This window comes from Syngnathoides biaculeatus, chromosome 2, assembly GCF_019802595.1.
Source record: "Syngnathoides biaculeatus isolate LvHL_M chromosome 2, ASM1980259v1, whole genome shotgun sequence".
NCBI classification, from domain to species: Eukaryota; Metazoa; Chordata; class Actinopteri; order Syngnathiformes; family Syngnathidae; genus Syngnathoides; species Syngnathoides biaculeatus.
The window spans coordinates 12,779,853-12,801,414 of record NC_084641.1 but is presented as its reverse complement, the minus strand read 5'-3'; the positions used below and the strand labels follow the sequence as shown (position 1 = coordinate 12,801,414).

At 40.9% G+C, this 21,562-nt stretch overlaps 1 protein-coding gene across 1 annotated transcript in view; it reads left to right on the top strand.

The window, feature by feature from the left end:
- The first annotated feature begins 2,230 nt into the window (after nucleotides 1–2,230).
- LOC133494534 (contactin-3-like) overlaps nucleotides 2,231–21,562 on the top strand; it is a 58,289-nt gene continuing 38,957 nt past the window's right edge. The window contains exons 1-7 of the mRNA XM_061808462.1: nucleotides 2,231–2,285; nucleotides 4,908–5,043; nucleotides 15,523–15,698; nucleotides 19,246–19,341; nucleotides 19,422–19,625; nucleotides 20,443–20,545; nucleotides 20,823–21,007. Coding sequence (XP_061664446.1) covers nucleotides 2,231–2,285; nucleotides 4,908–5,043; nucleotides 15,523–15,698; nucleotides 19,246–19,341; nucleotides 19,422–19,625; nucleotides 20,443–20,545; nucleotides 20,823–21,007 — 955 coding nt within the window. The remainder of the gene's footprint in view (nucleotides 2,286–4,907; nucleotides 5,044–15,522; nucleotides 15,699–19,245; nucleotides 19,342–19,421; nucleotides 19,626–20,442; nucleotides 20,546–20,822; nucleotides 21,008–21,562) is intronic.

Here is a 21,562-nt window from a genome sequence, read left to right as displayed (position 1 = left end):
TACATATATTCAGTTTGTGGCATTTTGCAATGTGATTCAATGAGTGAGGGATGGGTGGTTGCTACTGTACACCCAATGGGCCAATTTACATACGTACTGTAAAAAATGAAAAGAAGAAGCCATTGATTTCTTTTAGGCAGCACACGGAACTTTCTCTGACAACGACCGCTGCTCTGCCAAACTCTCTTTATCCCAGTTTACCTTACACCCCCTGCTCTTAAAGATGTACACTCATAATTACAAATGTTACAATACTTACACAGCCCATCGGTGTATTTTATAATGACAGCGTCCACCACCGCTGCTTTAGTTAGCAACACAGTCTGGGCAACGTAGAGCAAAGACAAGCAAGACATGCTGCTTATGTTTACTTTCCATATTAATGGAGAAAGTTAGAGAAGAAATGCTGTTGTTTTAAAATGCAATGACTGTCGGAGTATGTGAATAATCAAAAAAAGTGGGAACGGTCTGGTCTGAAGCCAGAGAAGAAAGTGCAGGATGAGATGGTGTGCAGTAATTTTAAAATTCCACCTAGGTACAGCCTGATCCAGGATGAAAGCACAGACAATACAGTGCACAAAAATCCATTCTGTATTTTAAATATAGGAGGCAACGCAACATTAACCTTAAAACGGTTTAGGAGCATTATCATCATCATCCCCCCAAAACCCCGTCATCGGTAACTCGCGAGAGGCTGGCTGCTTGAAAAGTAGATCTTGGGGTAAAAAAAAGTCTGGCCACCCTTGGATTAGAGCGTCTGCCTCATAGTTCTGATTAAGGTTAAGACTCAGATTAAGTCCCAGCACCGCCTGTGTGGAGTTTGGATGTTCTCCCCGTGCCTGTGTGGGTTTTCTCCGGGCACTGCAGTTTCCTCCCATATCCCAAAATCATGCACCATTAATTGGATACTCTAAATTGCCCTCAGGTATGATTGTGAGTGCAAATGGTGGTTTGTTTCTATGTGCTCTGCGATTGGCTGGCTACCAGTTCTGGGTGTACCCTGCCTCCTGCCCGGAGATAGCTGGGATAGGCTCCAGTACTCCCAGAACTTGTGTGAGGATAAGTTGCTCAGATAATGAATGGATAGGTGTTTGTAGTGAATAAATTCAAGCTTTTGGATCAATTAAGTGCAACTGGATGATTTCCCAGTGCTCACATGATGATACACAAGTCATCACTATTTAAAGGCAATTTTGAAAATCACATAGCCAATTCCAATCTATTGTATATTGGGCACAGCATTCTTATTGCAATGCAGCGTTAATAAGCCCATGAAAATATTGCCATATGGCAAGCTATGCCCGCTAGGCTATTTGAATGACGCTGATAGCGCTACACCCCTGCAACAGGAGCTGAGAACACCCCAAGGGCATTATTACAATATTTACAATGTTTTACCCACACACAATAATTTGACAATTAATCATTTCTTTCTGTAAAATAGAAACTGCATATTGGTGGCACTGTCGGATTCTCCAATGTAGTCGCCAGTGTGGAACAACAGAACCTCATGTTTGTCTGTGCAACCCACTCACTTACATTAATACGGTGTTCAAGATTTTTTGTTGTTGTGTGTGTTTGACATTTCATAATTGCATCATTACTCACTCCATCTGCCCCCACTCGCCTTCCGCCATACGCAAGCGCATGGCAATTTGCAAACACATGCTCCAAGCGGACAGACGCTTGTCCTTGATTACGGACCCAGGTGGAATGGGTTCTTCATAGGGCAATCCAGGTCCACGGCAGAATGTGCAGGAGACACATTCTGCCACTGTGGATCCATCTAATTGATTGGATAGCACCCCGTTGTAAGGGCCAAGCTTCCTCAGGCTGACGGAAAGGGAATCTGTCCGAGTGACAGATGAGCTGTGTTGCGGGTCGCTCCCATAATAGTTTAACATTTCCACAGGTCCCACACACCTGCAGCATAGCCTATAAGACACCTCTGGGTGCACTGTGACCACAACTAAGGTAGGAAAAGCAATCTCTTATCATGTTTGAAGTACGTCCTTCATTCTTTCATTCTATTCAAGATGTACGCTTCTTCTCTGTGCTCCCAGATTGGGTTATGGAAACAGAGCATCACATAAAAATTATTGGCTGCTGAGTTTGGCATTTTAAAGCAAAATTATGTTTTTGAAACAGGTCAAGTGCTGTCTTGCCAGGATCACAAGTGCCATTTCAAAGCTTATTGGATGAAAGTATCATTTGCCCTTGGTTGCCAAAGATGACATTGCCATGGAAACAGCTTCTACTCTTATCGATCATCAAGTGTTTGGCAGGTAAACCGCACTTGTATTTTTTTTTTATAGGAGCAATGATTCTCTCCCATTTAGACATTTACAGGTGCAGGATGCTCACAGAGCAGATGAAAATGAGTACCTGCTTGCTCTGGGGAAAAAAGTCTTCTGGACTGACACGTACTCACGACAAACTCAATCCACCTCTTAACAACACAATCACATGACAGAAATAATATACAAAAATGCTACACAGGTATACCTATATATGACATTAAATAGAAGACACACGCATTCCCCATATTTGAGGATGAAATCCATTTGTACCAAGTTACTTTTATCTTTCATTACATTGCCTTCAAACAGCTTCAAACATCTATAGTTGTTGCAGTGTATCATCTACAATATAGCAGTTCACAATGAATATTATATATTAACATGGCAAAAACATCAAAATTTTAAATTCATCGTACTCACGGATAATGGTGATGGGGAGAGAGCATAACGCCTTTCTTTTCTCCTGTAAACTGGCTCATGCATACTGCTCTGAAAGTGCCATAAACTACTTTTCCAGGTTGAATACAAGCTTAACAGTAATACATTTGTGTACTTAGCCCTCCCGAGTTGTTCTTTTTCTAATGTGACATTGAAAAAAATGATTTTTTTAATCATGTCCACAACCTATTCCTTCAGTAAATCTATTCTCATGCACATATTGATCTCAACCAATCAGAGGACTGTTTAGCTGAACCAATCAGAGGGCAGGAAAAAATACCAACGTGACTCAGCCTGCTTGAAGGTGGTTAATGTAAACTCTGATTGGTTGATGTGTGCATGTGTGTGTGTCTCTGATTTGGATGAATCTTGGGATTCTGAAGTCCTTGGACAGATTACATTTACATGGCTGCACATAGAAGCAGAAAACTAATTGGACAAAAAAAAAAAAAAACGACTATATGAATACAGCACTGGCCACAACTGGAAGCAGAGCAAAGCACATGCACACATGATATGAAATGAAGGTTCAGGAGTGTTTGAAATACTAGTATTAAATTTTAATATTTAATGACTTAATTAACTTGTAATAGTAGGTTAGGGCTTTTCATAGTATTTAAGCCAGCAGAGGGGGTTCTGAAGGCCTTCATGGGACACCACTGAAAATACTGCTACTTTTGCAGATGTTGATGAATTGTTTTAACATTTTAAATAGTCTTGTTTCTTCACTACTCACCAGTGATTTTTTTTTTTTTTTACCGCAGGACAATATGTTGATTATTGTGGCTCTAATTTGTTGTGGTGTTAATTGTTCTGTACGGCATGACAAGTTTATTTGTATAGCACAATTCATGCACAAGACAAATCTAGAGTACTTTCCAGCAGCAAATAAATGATTAAAAAGAAGGATTGCATTGAAATATGAAAATCAAGATAACATCCCAGCATAAAAGCAGGATAATAGATGACAATCTTGATTATCAAATAAAAAATAAAGACTAAAACGGAAGATGATGCAATAATATTTCTAATTAATAAGATGAAATTAGTTAACAATGAAGTTTTCAGGCCATATTTAAATGTACTGACAGAGCAGCTATCAGATCGTCATGAAGTTTGTTCCATCGTTGAGAAGTACAACGCTACGTCAGTTTGGTTCTGGTTTTGAAAACCCGAGCTCTTGAGTTGGTTCTTAATTATCAATGGGAAATAAAAAGCATTGAATATATTTAGGTATGCTATATACTAAACGGTGTTTCCACTATTTTGCCCATCCAATTCAAATAAGGCAAGCATAATATTAGAAATAACTAGTGTGATGACGATCAGTATGATCCCATACAAAACGGAATACTTTTTGATCAGTGACAATCGAATATCATATTGTCTTTATTAATAAACAACTTTTCACATAGCTCTCGTACTGCATATTACTGAATTTTGTGTGTAGTCCCTTCAACACAAAATCAATGTTGCTTTTAAATATAATCGTGAATCATATTTGCTATGAGGATGGAAATTAAGTATTTGTACCTCCGGGATGCTCAGCCACCAGTCAGAATATTAATCATATGGCAATTTGCAGCTAATATTGTACTACAACAAAACAGCAATGCTTAAAGGTCAAATGAGTTTGAACACACTAAATACTTTCAAAGGAAATCCATCATCGAAACATAGCAGCCTTTGCACCTCTTCTAACCTTCATTTCATCTGACATATTTCATTATAGGATTTCAACATTAGTCCGGACTATTTGGTAAATAAAACACTCCTTAGGTCTCCGGGATTACAAATTATTCACCTCAAATTCAGCAGTATTTAGTGTTACACTTGATTCTCATAATGAGAACTCATAAACTCATTAAAGAATCATCTCTGTTTGACTATGAAATGTAATTTAAAACAATTTTCACATTTTTAGAAATAGGCCTATAACAAATTTCAAGCTAGGCACTTTAGAGACCCAACTACTTGTACACACGATATAAAAAGTACATTTTACATACGGCTGGGAACACCTGGGGATTCCCCCCCCCCCACCCGGAAGAGCTGGAAATTGTGGAGCACTGAATTTTGTCACTCCAACTAAAGGCTGATTCTCCAGCTAAAGTAAATGACTCCTGCCAATGGGTTCAACAAAATATTCATTTGAATTGCTCTTCACAGATAGTCTGGACAGCGGATTGTACCATGGTCCAAGGTGGAGGATGGAGCCTGGTGATCTGTTTATCCCAGTAGACACCATAGAGGAAGAGGCTACTCTGACTTGTGACGCCAAGAGTACCCCGCCTCCTCAGTACAGGTAAGAAGTACATTCCATTCATTCTATTTTGTATACAACGTGTTGATTGTCACTTAAGACGGCGTCCCGAGTTGAAAACAGGATTAGAACATTTTAATTTGTAGAGCACTTGAGGCTGTCAGTGGCACAAGAAACTTGACTTGAACGCGTCCTCTCTCAAAGCGTTATCTATCGCAGCACATCACGGAGACGGTTCATCTACACTTGGCCGAGCACACCCAGAACTTAATTTGTGCGCTGCGCACACAGGAATAATTTTATTTTAATAAATCACAGACTCAAGGTTGAGATATTTCACATAGGAATGCAATTATTCTAGACTGGTGTGTTTCTCTGAGTCCTCTTTCATTGAGCTACAAGTAATTGTTGTAAATTTAGGTGTTTTGACTCCTTTTATCACTTTTTCCTCTCCTTTTATACCAGTGATTGTATTTATTTTTGGACTTTTTTTTTGCTTTCAAAATATTCCTTTTCCATTCTGGAAGCAGAACCTTTTGATATGTGGGAATGTTTAGTGTTTGATAATATCTTCTTTTTAAGCAAAAAACTCTGGAAACCAATGAAATACAGTTTCCAGTTCAGACACATGCTAAATAATGCATTAAAAAATAGCAGAACTTTAAGGACTATTATAGGAGTTTATTGTTCATTGTTTTTATTATTTGTTTATTATTTATTATTCAATAGAATACTAGCGGGAGAGAAGAGGCCAGAAGAATTGAGGAAAAGTGTGCTAGTCCCCATTTTTAAGAACAAAAGCGATGTTCAGAACTGTGGAAACTACAGAGCAATAAAGAGGATGAGCCACACCATGAAGTTATGGGAAAGAGTAGTGGAGGCTAGACTCAGGACAGAAGTAAGTATCTGCGAGCAACAGTATGGTTTCATGCCTAGAAAGAGTACCACAGATGTATTATTTGCCTTGAGGATGCTTGTGGAAAAGTACAGAGAAGGTCAGAAGGAGCTACATTGCGTCTTTGTAGACCTAGAGAAAGCCTATGGCAGAGTACCAAGAGAATAGTACAGGACATGTATGAGGGTAGCAGAACAGCGGTGAGATGTGCCGTTGGTGTGTCAGAAGAATTTATGGTGGAGGTGGGATTCCATCAGGGTTCTGCGGTGAGCTCCTTCCTCTTTGCGGTAGTACTGGATAGGCTGACAGACGAGGTTGGACAGGATTCCCTTTGGACCTTTATGTTTGCAGATGATGTTGTGATCTGCAGTGAAAGCAGGGAACAGGCGGAGGAACAGTTAGAAAGATGGAGGTACGCAGTGGAAAGGAGAGGAATGAAGATTAGCCAAAGTAAACCAGAATATATGTACATGAATGACAGGGGTGGTGGGGGAAGAGTGAAGCTCCAGGGAGAAGCGGTAGCAGGGGTGGACGACTTCAAATAATTGGGGTCAACAATACAGAGCAATGGTGAGTGTGGTAAGGAAGTGAAGAAACCGCTCCAAGCAGGATCGAACAGCTGGCGGAAGGTGCCTGGTGTATTATGTGACAAAAGAGTCTCTGCTAAGATGAAGGGAAAAGTTTATAAAACAGTGGTGAGGCTGGCCATGATCTACAGATTGGAGACAGTGGCACTCAAGAGACAACAGGAAGCAGAACTGGAGGTAGCAGAAATGAAGATGCTGAGGTTCTTGCTTGGTGTGAACAGGTTGGATAGGATTAGAAATTAGCTCAATAGAGGGACAGCCAAAGTTGGATGTTCTGGAGACAAGGTGAGCGAGAGCAGAGTTCTATGGTTTGGACATGTTCAGAGGCGAGAGAATGAGTATGTTGGTAGAAGGGTACTGAGGATGGAGCTGCCAGGGAAAAGAGCAAGAGGAAGACCAAAGAAAAGGTTGATGGATGTTATGAGGGAGGACATGGGGAAAGTGGGCGTTAGAGAATATTATGCACGAGATAGGCTTAGATGGAAAAAGATGACACGCTGTGGCGACCCCTAACGGGACAAGCCGAAAGAAAAAGAAGAAGAATTGTACTTTTTAATGGTAAAATGCTGCTGGCTTTTGTGCAGACTGGCAGTGCCGCTGTGCCATGAGCCTTTGGGTACTGGGTCACCACTCCCATGCAAGCCCAGAAAAAAAATTATTGTGGGCTGTGTCGGGAAATGCATCACTGTGGCTATCCTTGATGGGACAAGCTGATACTTGCAACAAGATTAATATGCAGTACATTCCGCTCTCGTTTCAATCACTTCCCTGAATTCAATCTAAATTATATTGTATATGTTCCTGCTCCTCATGCAGCATCATCACTTGGTCAATGTGGGTGCCTTTGCCTGACATAAGACTGTTGGCGTGGGTTCACTTCCCACTCAGTGATGAATGGGAATGCGAGAGTGAAAGGTGATGTCTCTCTATGTGCCCTGCGAGTGTTTGGTGACCAGTCCCGAGTGTAGTAGGCCTTTCACCCAAAGTCACATGAGATAGGCTCTAGCTCACTCTGATTCTGGAGAGGATAAGCATTAAAAAATGGATGGCTGAATACTTGCAAATATGTCTGTGAGACAGGTGCTCATCCGTAACCTTTTAAGCCAGTTCACACTTCAGGTCCCGTTGCAGACCAATTTCTCTTTCATCCCCCCTTTGCTTTAAGCCAATTAAAAGCTTTGATATGACTATGTCAGATCATATCGTACTGTACAGGAAATCTGAAATCCCTGCATGATTCAATTTATTTTCTTCTTTTTGAAGAAGAAGAAAAGCTGATTTACAACAGTAATACAGTGCAATTTTTTTTCAAGAGCAAAAGAGTCTAATTTTATGGAGAATAACAATATCTTTTCCACTTTCAAAGGTGCAATGTTAAATGAATTTTATACATCCAATTTATAACCAACTTCACCAGTTAAAATAACTTAATTAACTCGTGAAACATTGACTTTAATGACATATTATGACTTTGCTTTTGGAGGCTCAGTGGCTGAAAGGTGAGCACATTCGCCTCAAGAGTTCAGAGGTCATGGGTTTCCCTCCCTGTGTTGGGTTTACGTTTTCCCCATGCCTGCACGGGTTTTCTCCGAATAATCTCACATTCCAAAAACATGCAATTGAGTTCAATTGCACTCTTTGAAAATTTTTGTTGAAAAATTCCCCCTTGCCCGAAATTAGATGGTTTAGGCTCCAGCATGCCTGCAACCCTAATGAAAATAAGTATGTGAGCGAATGGAGGGACGAAAAGAGGAAAAAAATAAACAATTCTATTAAGTTTGAATTTTTTGACTAATTAAAGTTGGCTTAGTGAGTGACTGGTCAGAGTGTCTTCCTCACAGATATGAGGACCGGGGTTCAAACCCCGGCCCCGCCTATGTAGAGGTTTGCATGTTTTCCCCGTGACTGGGTGAGTTTTCTCTGGGTACTCCAGTTTTCTCCCACATCCCAAAAACATGCATTAATTGGAGACTCTAAATTGCCCCTAGATGTGATTGTGAGGACGACTATTGTCTGTCTTTATGTGCCCCGCAATTGGTTGGTACCCCGCCTCCCGCCTGTAGATAGCTGTGATAGGCTTGGCCGGGACCCTAGTGAGGATAAGAGTCTCAGAAAAAGGAATTAATTTCTCTGGCATTTATGATGAATTAGTTTTAGGATTAACAGAGTTCCTTGGACCAAGAAGGCTTGAGAACCACTGCGCGTCACTTGTGCTTGGCATTGAATTACTTCAATGCAGATGAGCTGCGTGATGGCGGAGCACATTATGTAGGCTCATTATTTCCCCTTGTCTGAAGTATAATTTGTTTTTTGTTATTTGGGCAATGTGTCTTGTCGTCTGTGTGTTTCAAGACGCAGGAGGTCCAGCACAACAATATAGTTCGTTCCTCACAGTCTACGTTCCTCCTTCCCTTCTAGGGAATTGTGGAAACATTTTTACAGGGCAACAAGAGACCGTCGCGTGGTTTTTGGGTTCTTGTGGAGGACCATTCGAGGCCATAGAAGCGCATTGTCCCGCTGAATTTCAAATTGGAGAAAATTGCCCTGGTTTTATGGTCGCTATGCCGACTCAGAGGCTGCTTCTCTGCAGCCCGTGAAAGCGTGTGATATCTCGGTCGCTGGAAAGGAACTGTGAGAGAAGAAAGGTACAGTACGTTTATTTAATTGACAGGAGAGGCAGGATTTTCAGAGCTCTCAGCAACACGCCTGCAGTGCCCGGAAGCTGAAAGAATGTTTCAGTTCTTGACCATATTGAAACCTTATTTCACATTATTTGCAATTTTTAAAAATTATTCATGCACTGTTGAGCTTGTCGACAAGACTCTTCTCTGAGATATGTTAAAACGACAATAAAGGTACTTTTTCTCCTGTTTGGTCGAGTTTAAATGTGAATACAAGTAATAATATTTTTTAATATAATGAGACTGAAGGTGATTAACATGCCCCCCCACACACACACAATTTTGTGGCTTTCTTTGTACGAAAAGGGCACCCGCAACATTTCCCTATGTTGCCAAATGGGTGAACCAGCTCTGCTTGTAGCCCCTCCAACTTTATGCGGTCCTAGGATTAGTCGAAATGCACAACAACCCATTGACATTCAATGTTTTGGATTTATTTCCCAAGAATTACTCTGTATATTTTTCCTGGAAGGTTAAACTTTAAAGCTTTCAAAGGTTCGCCACTATGTCCTGCACACCTTTCATTTCCACTTAAAGAAAGCAGAATAGAGTGATTTGGCAAAGGAAAGACAAGTTTTTATTTTATTGCAGGGGGGCATTGTTGAATAAGGTCTGTCCTTGAACCAGTCTGATTTTTAATTGCATCAAAAAGAGACACACAGCTGTGGTAACAGAGATATTCTCAGAATTTTAGCCTGTATAAATGAAAGTGTCTATTTTCGCTTACTTTGCACCTGTAGTATTTCCTGTGATAGCGAAGTAATATACAGTGCCATGAAAAAGTATTCGCCCCTTCCTGATTTCAGTTTTTTTTTTTCAAAAACACTTTCAAATCATCAAACCAATTTTAATATCACTCAGAGACAGCCCAAGGAAATACAAAATGCAGTTTTCCATCCATCCATCCATTTTTCTGTGCCGCTTGTGCTCACGAAGGTCGCCGGAGTGCTGGGGTCATTCGCAGCTGTCTTCGGACAGGAGGCCGGGTACACCGTGAACTGGTTGCCAGCCAGTCGTAGGGCACATGGAGACACACACCAGTCACACTCACAATCACATATATGGGCAATTTAAAGTCTCCAATGAATGCATGTTTTTGGGTTGTGGGAGGAATCCGATAGTGTCCGGAGAAAACACACCCAGGCACGGGGAGAAGATGCAAACTCCACACAGGCGGGACTGGGATTTGAACCCTGGTCCTTAAAACTGTGAGGCCAACATTCTGACGTGTCGCTCCACCATGACGTCAAAAGCAGTTTTCAAATGGCAATTCAATTTATTCAGGAACAAAGAAAATCCAAACCTCTCTGACCCTCTGTGTAGTACTAATTGCCCCCTGAACCTAAAACAGGTTGTACCACCCTTGGCAGCAATAATTGAAATCAAGGCTGTGCAATAATTGCTGATGAGTCTTTCATATCGCTCTGTAGGAAATTTATCCCACGCTTCTTTGCGGAATTGTTTGTTGTTTGGGTTGTCTCTGAGTGATATTTAAATTGGTTTGATGATTTGAAACCTTTGTGTGTGAAAGATATGCAAAAAAAAAAAAATGAAATCAGGAGGGTGGTAAATACGTTATCCCGCCACTGTAAAGTTGAAACTAGTGCAAAAATTATTTCTGCTTCAGCACATGTATATTTTGCCATGTGCTATTGTTTGGTCAAATATGGAATAATGACACATTTTTTTAAATATAATGTGACAGAGAAGAGGTAATTATGTAAAATATTGATGAGAATTTCTAGGATTCCTTCTAATGCCTCAGTGTTCTGTTCCCCTTAAATACTAGAGGACATCTTTGTGTATGATACGCCAAGATTAAATATTAATGGTCCCAATGGGGAAACAGAGATAGTTGCCTCGGGAGACAGTGATAGGTGCAAGGCACTGTGAATTAAAATTGATAGAAAGGGAATAAAACTACATGCCTTCAATATCAATAAAACATGCCCATTATGTTTTTACCTAAATTAACAGTGGTAAATATTTGATCTAATTGAGACATAGCTCAATAGAAGGGACCTGTATTCGTGGGGAAAATAATAAATCGTGTGTTGTAATCTGACCTTAAAATAACAATGGGTGGCTTGTAACAAGCTGAACAATGTTTCTGAAGTTGCCATGGCAATGTCTGATCGTCCTTGTCAATAGTCTTTTAAGATCCATAGCGAAGAACAGTATATCCTAAATAGGAAGATATGTTTCAGGGCAGAAGGAAGACCTTGTAAGGGATGCCCACGATCTTTTGGTTAGGGGAGTGCCGCAGTGAAGAACTTTTTTTTTTAACCTATAAGATCGGTGGACTAGCCAAGACATCTCTGAGCAACCATGTTACTATTCACAAGTGTTACTTTTCAGACAATCTTTGCTGTTTTGCGCATGGCTCATTTTTGTATAATTTGATCAATAACAGTAAAGAGACATGAAAAATATTTGCAATTTTTTTTTCATTTTGGTAAAAGTCTCCCATGCTGAAACAATCACACTTTAAGTCCTATTTTCAAAAAGACATTCATAACTTCAAATTGTAAGCATTCATGGGAAAAGAAGTCTTTAATGAGAGAGAAAATGGCGGTCGCCCATTCAAATACACTTTAGCCCATATTTTCCATTTGGTGTTAAAGTCTTCTTTTTACGCGCTTGGCCTGCATGTTTTGAAGATGCACAGACTTGCCCATGTATGACATCCTCCTACCCCTGCTGCGCAAACACCGGGCAAATTTGCGTGCAACCATCCTTAAGTTATAACTCATTGATGTCTGGTGGAGGCTTCACCATCTGGCAGGTTTTCCCTGAGCTGTGATTCCCATAGAAATCCATGTGGAAAATGTGCCCAATTTACGTTTCCAGTCAAAACTTGTGAATATAAGCGCATAAATCTTCCTAAGTACTCATCCAACCCATTACATGCTTGTCTTCATACAAATGGAAAATCAATGAAGACAGGACAGTTCAGAAACTTTCACAAAATTCTACATATTCATATCTCAGAATCAGCACAATTTATTTTTCGGTCTCTTTTTGTGTGAATAAAAAAATGGCTTGCTAATCCTCGTACTGCAGCTCACACATCCCTCCAGTGTATTGCAACAACATCCCCCTAATGAGGCTTTCTGCAGTCTTAATAATGATAAAGACAGTTTGAGTAACAAAGAACTGTCCATCCATCCATTTTCCAGGCAGCTTAACCTCGCGAGTCTCGCGGGACTGCTGGAGCCTATCCCAGCTGTCATCAGGCAGGTGGCAGGTTACACCCTGAACTTTAAGTCAGCCAATCGCAGGGCACTTGGAGACAGACAACAGTCGCACTAGCAATCACATCTTAGGGGCAATTTAGAGTGTCACTTTAATTTAACAAAGAACTGTTTAAAAAACAAAAAAAAAAAAGAAAAGAAAAGAAATAAATGAAATCTGAAGATATTTCTTAGGTTTCATGGAAAAGACATATGAAGCAGTAGGAGGAAAATCCCATCATATCATGGACACCCAACAGAGCAATGGTAAATGTGGTCTACTGCACCAATCTACCTGTCCATCTCCTTCTCCTCTGCTCCATTTTCCCCCTCACTTGTGAATAAGACCCAGAGATTCTTGAACTCCTCCACTTGGGGCAGGATCTCATCCCTGATCTGGAAAGAGCAATCCACCTTTTCCCACAGAGGACAATGTTTTCAGATTTGGAGTTGTGGAATCTCAACCCAACTGCTGATCCCAGAAAACTCGGCTGAGAATTGTTTCAGCCAGGGTTGGAGATTACGGATTGATGGAGACAAGAGAATCACATCATCTGCAAAAAGCAGAGACCCAACACCAAATACCAACGCCACCAAACTGTTACCCCGCTACGCCCTGGCTGCTCCTATAAATTCTGTCAGTCAAGATTTTGAACAGAATTTGTGACAAAGGGCAACCCTCGCCAGAAACTAATCCGATTTACTGCCGGCAATCCAAGCAAAATTTTGACACCGGTTGCACAGGCATGTTACGTTGCAGAGGTGTATCAACCAGCAGAGCCCCACAACATCCACAGACTTTACTCTTTGCGGATCCCTCGCACCCCAGGGGCCCTGCCACCGAGGAGCTCTTTTTAAAAACTCTGGTGACTACACCCCTAGAAATAAAGGATCTCATTATTTGTACTGCCTTTTCAATCCCCAGACGCTGGCATGATGGTGAAATAAAAGCCTCACAACGTTTTGAGTCGAGGTCATCCAGCACTCCATGCCTCCTATATACTCAGTTAATATTGCACTCCTTCCCCCACCAGATGGTGGACCAGAATTTCTTCTATGCTGTCTACAATCCATTGCCATCTCTGAACTCCATACTGGTTAAATATGTTCTAGAAATGTCGCCACTATAGTGGTCGGCATACCCTTTGCTCTTCTGCCATTGTACTTGAGATGTGGATCGCTAAAAACAAACATTTTATTTTGTCCATCCATCCATTTTCTTTTGCTGCTTATCCTCACCAGGGGCGCAGGGACATTTTATTTTGTATTTTACTTGATCATAGCGGCAATGTTTGTATCGATAAACAATGGGATGATTATTTTTACATTGTTGTAACCTCTTCTCCAGAGGCCCTGTAGCTCAATGGTTAAGAGCACTGGTTTGGTAAACAAGGGGTTGTGGGAGCGTATCCCACTGGGGCCTCCACCCCCTGAGAAGGGTTGTGTCAGGAACGGCGTCTGGTGTAAAAAAAAAAAAAAAAAAAAAAAATTGTGCAAAACATATATGTGTGTTCTTCTGAAATGACATGCTGTGGCGACGCTGAAAGGAATTTACTTTTTAGCCTCTTCTCCAACAGCCTATCACGGCTGATTGGAAAAAATAAAAGGTGGGCTATTGCGACTGTTATGTCATGTTAGCTCAGAGTCACATGCAATTTTCAAAGTTTCCCTGTGAGTATTTTCGATAATTATTAATTGTGGATACACACGAGTGGCTGCAAAAAGATATGCTAAAATGTTGATACCAGAGAGATGGATGTGCGCTTAGGAGAGTGCAGTCTAGAGCTCGTTGGTAAAAAAAAATGAAAAGATAAAGATAAAATACAGCAAATATGAAAACAGTGAATATAAATTAAAATTCAAAAGAGAAAAAAGCTTAAAGGCTAAGTTAAAAAGGTGGGTCTTGACATTAATCTTAAAATCATGAACAATCTCTGATCCTGAGATACTGTGGCAGGCTATTCAATGTGAAATTTGAACAATGGATCACAGTGAGTGTGCATCTGGACTTTGGAAATAACTAAAGGGTCAGAGTGAGGTCAGACTCAGGGCCTCAGTGCCCACGAAGTTCATAGAGTGAAAGCACTTTTATAGAGAAGAAAGCCCAAGACCATTAAGACATTTAAAAACCTGCCAAATAATCTTAAAAGCCATCCTGAAACACATGGAGGGACATTATTTTAAAATTGGTGGAATGCTCTCCCACCGTCTGGTCTTCATCAGTACAAGTGCTGCTGAAATGTGTCTTTGTGGGGAAGACCAGAAATAGGGCACTACAGCAATCGATCCAACAGGAGATAAAAGCATGCATTAGGTACTTTCTCTGTGTTGGCCCTAGAAAGCACGGTGGAGACTCTGGCAATATTCTTAAAGTTGTCAAAACCTATTTTGGTTGTGTTTTTCATGTGTGGGACAAAAGTGACATTCAAGTCTAAATGATGCTATTAGCAAAAAAAAAAAAAAAAAAAAACAGAACAGAATGCACAGAAAAACCTTTTAATTATAATAAATATGTAATGTAAAGAAAGTGATGAAAGATGAACTAATTAATTTGGATTGTAGGCCAGCGCTCCTCCCATGCTTGAACTGAGATAAGAGGAAGAGCCCCAATGGGCACCAATTCACAAACCAGCCCACCCATCTTTCCAGCCCCACCCGACGCCCCTCGCATCAATCAAAGGATTCTGGGATCGAATCTCTTCCCGTGGTGTTTGCATGTTACCCCTGTGCGTGCATGGAAGGATTTTTCTCCATACTCCAGCTTCCTCCCACATTCCAGAAAGTGACATGAGGTTCATTGCCCTTAGGCGTAAATGTGACTGAATGCATATGAATATCCTCATTCATCCAGGTCATTTCATCCTCGGGGGATTGATTTGAATTGATCCCATCTTTAATGTTTGTTTGTCTGTACTGAGTGAGATCTTGTGATTGGCTGGCGGCCAGCACATGATCAGTCAGAATAGACTCGAGCTTTCCTGTGACCCCACTGAGGACCTATGCTGTAGAAAATCAATGGATAGGTGGATTTTCACGTTCTATTTTTTAATTATAGCACCTTGCTTGGTGCTTAGGAAATGGATTGTGCATTTTGCCAGGGACTGATGGTGTCTTTGCCCCCACAGATGGTCGCTGAATGGGACTTTCATAAATCTAAGCCTGGATCGAAGGCGGCGTCTGTCAGGGGGCAACCTCATTATAAGCAGCCTGGACCGCTACCATGATGTAGGCGTCTACCAGTGTATGGCCTACAACACTGCAGGAGCAATTCTCAGCAGGAAAGCACATCTCAAGTTTGCCTGTAAGTCACTTGCTGTCACTTTGTGCCACTTTGCGTCACTCGTCACTCAGAGGTAGTGTGGGCGTCGCACTCTGTCAGCAAATAATGCTGTGGCGCACACAGCAATTATTTGCAATATTTATCAGATTGCCACCGCCTTAGTGTGGAGTTGCATTAAATGTTAAAGTGTGTGAGGGGATTGAGTGTGAAGACCCCTGACTCATCACTTCAGACTTCATGACTTGGAATTGACCCCAATAGCTTGTTTACAGAATCCAATGTGTGTTGTGTTATTTTGCAGTCTGGGACAAAGTAAAGCACCAAATAAATGGGGATACATGCTTTACAGTATGATGCTATTCCTCACATAATATAGATCTGACATAAAGAAAGGAAACAACTCTTCTCATGAAGATCACCTTTGCTGCAAGTCATTTTGCTGTGCATCACTGGTTCCAATCAATAAGCATTTACCAAATCCACTGCTCTTGGCTGATTTGTTGATCACATAATTTGTTGAAAACGTGAAAAATTGATGCAAATAGTGTAAACTCTTTTTGCAGAACAGTATTGCAGTTAGAAATACACTGTTGGCCCTGGTGAAGAGAGGCTTAACTGTTTTTCAATGCAAATGCACTGTGTTGCCACAATTAATCCACTGCTACGAACATCGAGGATTATACAATGTAAACTGTATAATTTCCATGTGATATTAGCAGACTAAAAATAATGGGTGAACCAAATGATAAAAAATTAACAGAGCTCTCATTAAAAATCTGGCATATTTGCATACATATATGTACTTGTCATTTTTTTTTTGTAGGGGAGTGTAAAAGGATGTTTTGCTGAAAATGGAGTTGAAAGGTTGTCTTCATGGTTCTTTCAGACTTCCAACATGTTATGGTTTGAAACCAAAGGTGTTACATTTGGACCCTAAATCAGACTGAGATAGAAGAAGTGGTGGGAAGGAGTTTTATTGTGGGGGTAAAATGTGGGGTTGATGGGCCTGTTAACAGGAAAAGATCCAATGAAGCATGGTGTGTTCTTACATGACCGCTTGCAGAGGGAGGTCCCAGAAGGCAAGGAACACCATCTGACCCAACTTGTACTCAGGTGTAGGGGAGCCAACCATTTTTTTTTTTCTGGAGTGGGAGCTGCCCTGATCTTTCACCATATCGCCCTGGTGCTCTCTCGCAGAAGGAACTGCCACATGACCCCCTGCTCTGAAAATAGAGGGGGTTGAAAACCATAGCAAGCCATGAAGGCAGACGTACCTGTGATGGAGCTCCTTAGGAAGTTCTGGGTCCAGTTGATCCACTGGAAAAAAGTGCTCAAGGAGGCGGTGTGTCATGCGGCAATGCAGCGAAGAGCAGAGTGCAGATTCTGATTTACCCTCTCTGTCTTGCCATTGGTCTGTTGATGGTACCCTGAGGACAGGCTGGCAGCTGCACCCACTGCCTTACAAAACTCCTTACAAACCTAAGAGGAGAACTTAGGCCATCTGTCAGAGACAATGTCCATTGGTATTCCATGAAGATTGAACACGTGGAGGACAACAAGGTCAACAGTCTCGAGTGCAGAAGGTAACTTGTGAAGGGGCCAAAGTGGTCAACAACCTATGATAGTAAGAATGATGGTGTTACCTTCAGAGGCGGGCAGGCCGGTAGTCCAGGGCGCAGCAGACCACACCAGATGTTTTACATTAATCACACTGTCACAAAATACAATGAGAACTGATTAAAAATTGGTATAATGACTAACCTGTGGAGTCAGAGAGCACTTCCAACAGGCAACCATATTCTAAAATTAAATACGGATTATTGGTCAGGTCAGAATTTGACAACCAATAAGTTCACAGAGTAATGTTTTCTGCTTAAGCTAAGAGTGACTTGTAGAGGACGCAGGCTGTCATAATGAGAAAATTAGACTGTGTCTAAAAGATTAATGTGAATGAAAGTTACATGTGCTGTCTGAAACATTGACAATTTGTAAACTCATTTGTTTTCTCTTTTTAAAAAAAAATGGGCTGTTTTACATGCTTACACTTTTATAGGTTTGATATAAAATGGTATACAATCATTCTTTGTTTTTCGCACTTAGTGGGGATCAGAACCCTCCGTGAAAGGTGAAAAACATCAAAGTAGGATTTGACACCCCCCCCCAGGAATTTTCATATGTATATGTAGGTAGCAGAATGTTTAAAATGTGTAAACAGTATTTATACTGTATTATACATAAGACAATGTTTACAACACTAAACGTATTTACTTAAACCTTGAATGTTAAAACCTTATACAGTAACATTTATGATACAGTAATTAACATTCATCAACATTGCCTTCTGAGAGAGGCGAAGAGGCTTGTGTTGGTGGCAGAGGAGATGCTCATAGAGGCTTAAAGTTCACTCACTTGCAGCATTGCCAAACATGATAATAGTCAACAGGGTCCTTGTGGGGCTTGAAACCTGGCCTCCTCACTTTGTCCTTGAAGAGGAATGTATGCAATGGCATCCTCTTCCAAAAAAGGCCTGTTGAAGCCACATTAAAAACTTGCTCAGGGAGGTAGTCTGCCTCACTGATGAAGTTAGGAAACTCTGCCTCCACGTAACGACGAGCAGCATTGTTGTCAGCGGAGGAAGCCTCACTATACAGAAGCACGTTTCTGAGGCCGTATCCTTTTTGGAATTTTTCAAGACAGTCTTTGGCGAGATAAAGGAAGTTGCTGGGTGAGACTGCAATGATGGACAGCCAATCAGCTCACGGGATACTGTACGTTGGAAAAACCTGCATAGCACTGAAGCTGCAAAGCGCGAATTGATGTATTAGTGTAGTATAGTATAGTAGAATATGGTATGATACAGTATATAATGGCAAAGTACTGTATATAGCAGTATATAATATAGTATAATATGGGATAGTGTTATATGGCATGATATATTTATATATAGTATGGTATTTTATTGCATAGTCGATCACTAAATAGTACAACATTGTATGGTGTATCATAGTATCGTATCGAACATAATAGTTTAATGCCATGGTATGTTTGGGTGTTTGAGTACATGGCATAGTATAGTATTGTATGAAATAGTATTGTATCACTTGGCATGTTATAGCATAGGATATTACTATGTGGTACAGTATGATAGGCTATGGTATCAGATTGTACAGTATAGCATCTCTCCTTTATTAGCTCTTGGTTGCAATTTTAGGGTGGGCATTTTAAGCCTTTTAGCACCACAACAATATATATATTTTTAAGTTTCACAGCTTTCAGGGGCAGTTTGAATGAAATTGGATAAAGTAGTGAGGAGTTACAGTAATTTGAAATACACATGGGCTGCGGTGTCACCGGTGATCCCTGTCTTTTTAAAAGCGTTAAGTTTCCAGGTGTTGTGAAGTCTTTAGTGTGTCTATCTGTCGCACTCTCTCTGTGTTGCTCAGGCGTGGCTGAAGTGCAATTCCCCCAACATTCCTCTCTAATGGATTTGTGTCGGTGTGCTGCTTAAATCTTTTACCCTGTGTCGGATCCTGTCATTGTGTCCCTTTTATCTTTTCTTCCACCGCAGACTTGGATCATTTTAAAGTCCACATTCGAAGCGCTGTGTCGGTCCGAGAGGGACAAGGAGTGGTGTTGCTTTGTGGAACGCCCACTTCCTCTGGAGGTTAAAATAAACAAACCATCAGATCAAATGACCTCACCAAAAATATTGTATGATGATCGATTTATCCCCTCCTATCACAGATCTTACATACGCATGGGTCTTTAACGAGTATCCATACTTTGTCCAGCAAGACAATCGCCGCTTCGTCTCTCAGCAGACAGGAAACCTTTACATCGCCAAGGTGGAGCCATCCGACGTAGGCAACTACACTTGTGTAGTGATGAACAGCGTCACAAAGGGCAAAGTGCATAGCTCGCCTACATCTCTCATTCTCAGGACAGATGGTAAGAAATACAAGTGTGTTGTGGTTCTGATGAGATGTGGTATTTTTCATTGTCTCTGCTGAAGTGTGCCATTTGGTTATTCAGCGCGTAAGACTCTGTGAATGCTCTGACTGGTAAGACAGATCAGGGAGGACGAGATCTTTGCAGGCAGGAGTGACACATTCAATATGGTGGACGCACTGACGTATCCCCGTCAATAGCCAACACGCTTGTTTGTAAATTAGTAGGAAATGGTGTGGGCTGTGCCTCTCCGAACATTGCACTCTGAGAGCGCAGCAAGAGCGTCAGATGAATTTCCAAACATCCCCTTAGTTGAATCGCCCAGCGCAAATGCCTTTGAATAAATAGTTGGTTGTCCCATTTAGGACAGAAAAACAATGGCCATCAATTGCTTCTTTGCTCCTTGTAAAAGCTCTCCCTGTTGAATTTACTAGCCCTGTTCTCTTCTGCTGCACTTTCACAAAAATAGTGAGATTGGCTTTGAAATGAATAAAACATTAGCGATACATCACTGGACCATTACATTGAGTGTTCCAGCTCGACCAGTAACTTTCCACTCATTGCACAGTACATGTCTTCAATTCTGTCACAAGTTTAAAATAGACGCACCGCTCAGCATTCAATAGCTCTTCTCCTCAAGACCAGATTTTTAAATTATTCCACACAACATTGTCGTGAGTGCTGTCAAGTGATTTTCTACATTGTGGTCATCCATGTGTCTTTTGTTTCTGTATTCCTGTACAGCCGATAATTCAACCCATATTGCTTGTAAACCCTGAATAGCGTTAAAATGATATCTTTTCCTTTCTCTTCACAGGAGTGATGGGCGAATATGAGCCAAAAATAGAAGTTAATTTCCCAGACAATGTTCCCGCAGCAAAAGGATCAACAGTTACGCTGGAGTGTTTCGCTCTCGGGAAGTAAGCTTGGTTCCTCAATGCTTGTTTTCTACCCTTTGACATTCGATGAGAAACCAGTGGATAAAGAAAAGTTACGGTGGCAATTATATTTCTTAGAAGGTAGCATTTTAAGCCTTGACGGGTCTGAAAACTCTTGATGTCAATCAAATGTATTTTGTTGACTGCTTCAATCCCATTCTTTTCAGCTCCTTCATGCACTTTAATGCACCTCTACTAAACACTCAACAATCCCAAACTTTCAGAGGAACTTAAATGAGTCTGTGCTGTCTCCTCACAGTCCAGTACCAGAGATCACCTGGAAGAGGGCCAATGGAGTTCCATTCCCCAGCAAAGTCAAAATGAAGTATGCCAATGCAGTGCTGGAGATCCCCAGCTTCCAGCAGGAGGATACAGGAGGATATGAGTGTGTGGTTGAGAATAAAATGGGCAAAAATACAGCCACAGGTCGCCTGGCTTTCTATGGTACACTAGATTTCATTTTTGATAAATAAGCTTACACTTTGTAAATATACATCCATTCTCTGTACCACATATTCTCACTATGGGCGCAGGCATGCTGTAGCCTATCCAAGCTCTCTTTGGCAGAGACGTGGGATACACCCTGAACTGGTGACGAGCCGATTGCAGGGCATATGAACACATACACAGAGCGAGCGAGAGAGAGAGAGAGAGAGAGAGAATATTTAATGTTTGACCAAGCTTTAGTTTGACTAAAATGTGACATTAATTTAACAAGCTAGCTCCATGACACTTGTTTTGTGTGGCGGTTTTTACACTTGGCATCCTAGCAGGCAAATGGGTTGCCAGATTTTTTTGTATCTGACACAAAAAATAACTTTTTTTCATTCATTTGAGTGTACGAATATACAGAAAGTATCTACATTAAGTAAAATAGATCCATACATCAAAATTACAGGCAACAAACCAAAACAAATGCAACACTACCTTGAAATGTTCAATGTAAATGGACAGCACAAGTCATGTAGTTGAAGTCAAAGTCGATTGTCATGAAAAAAA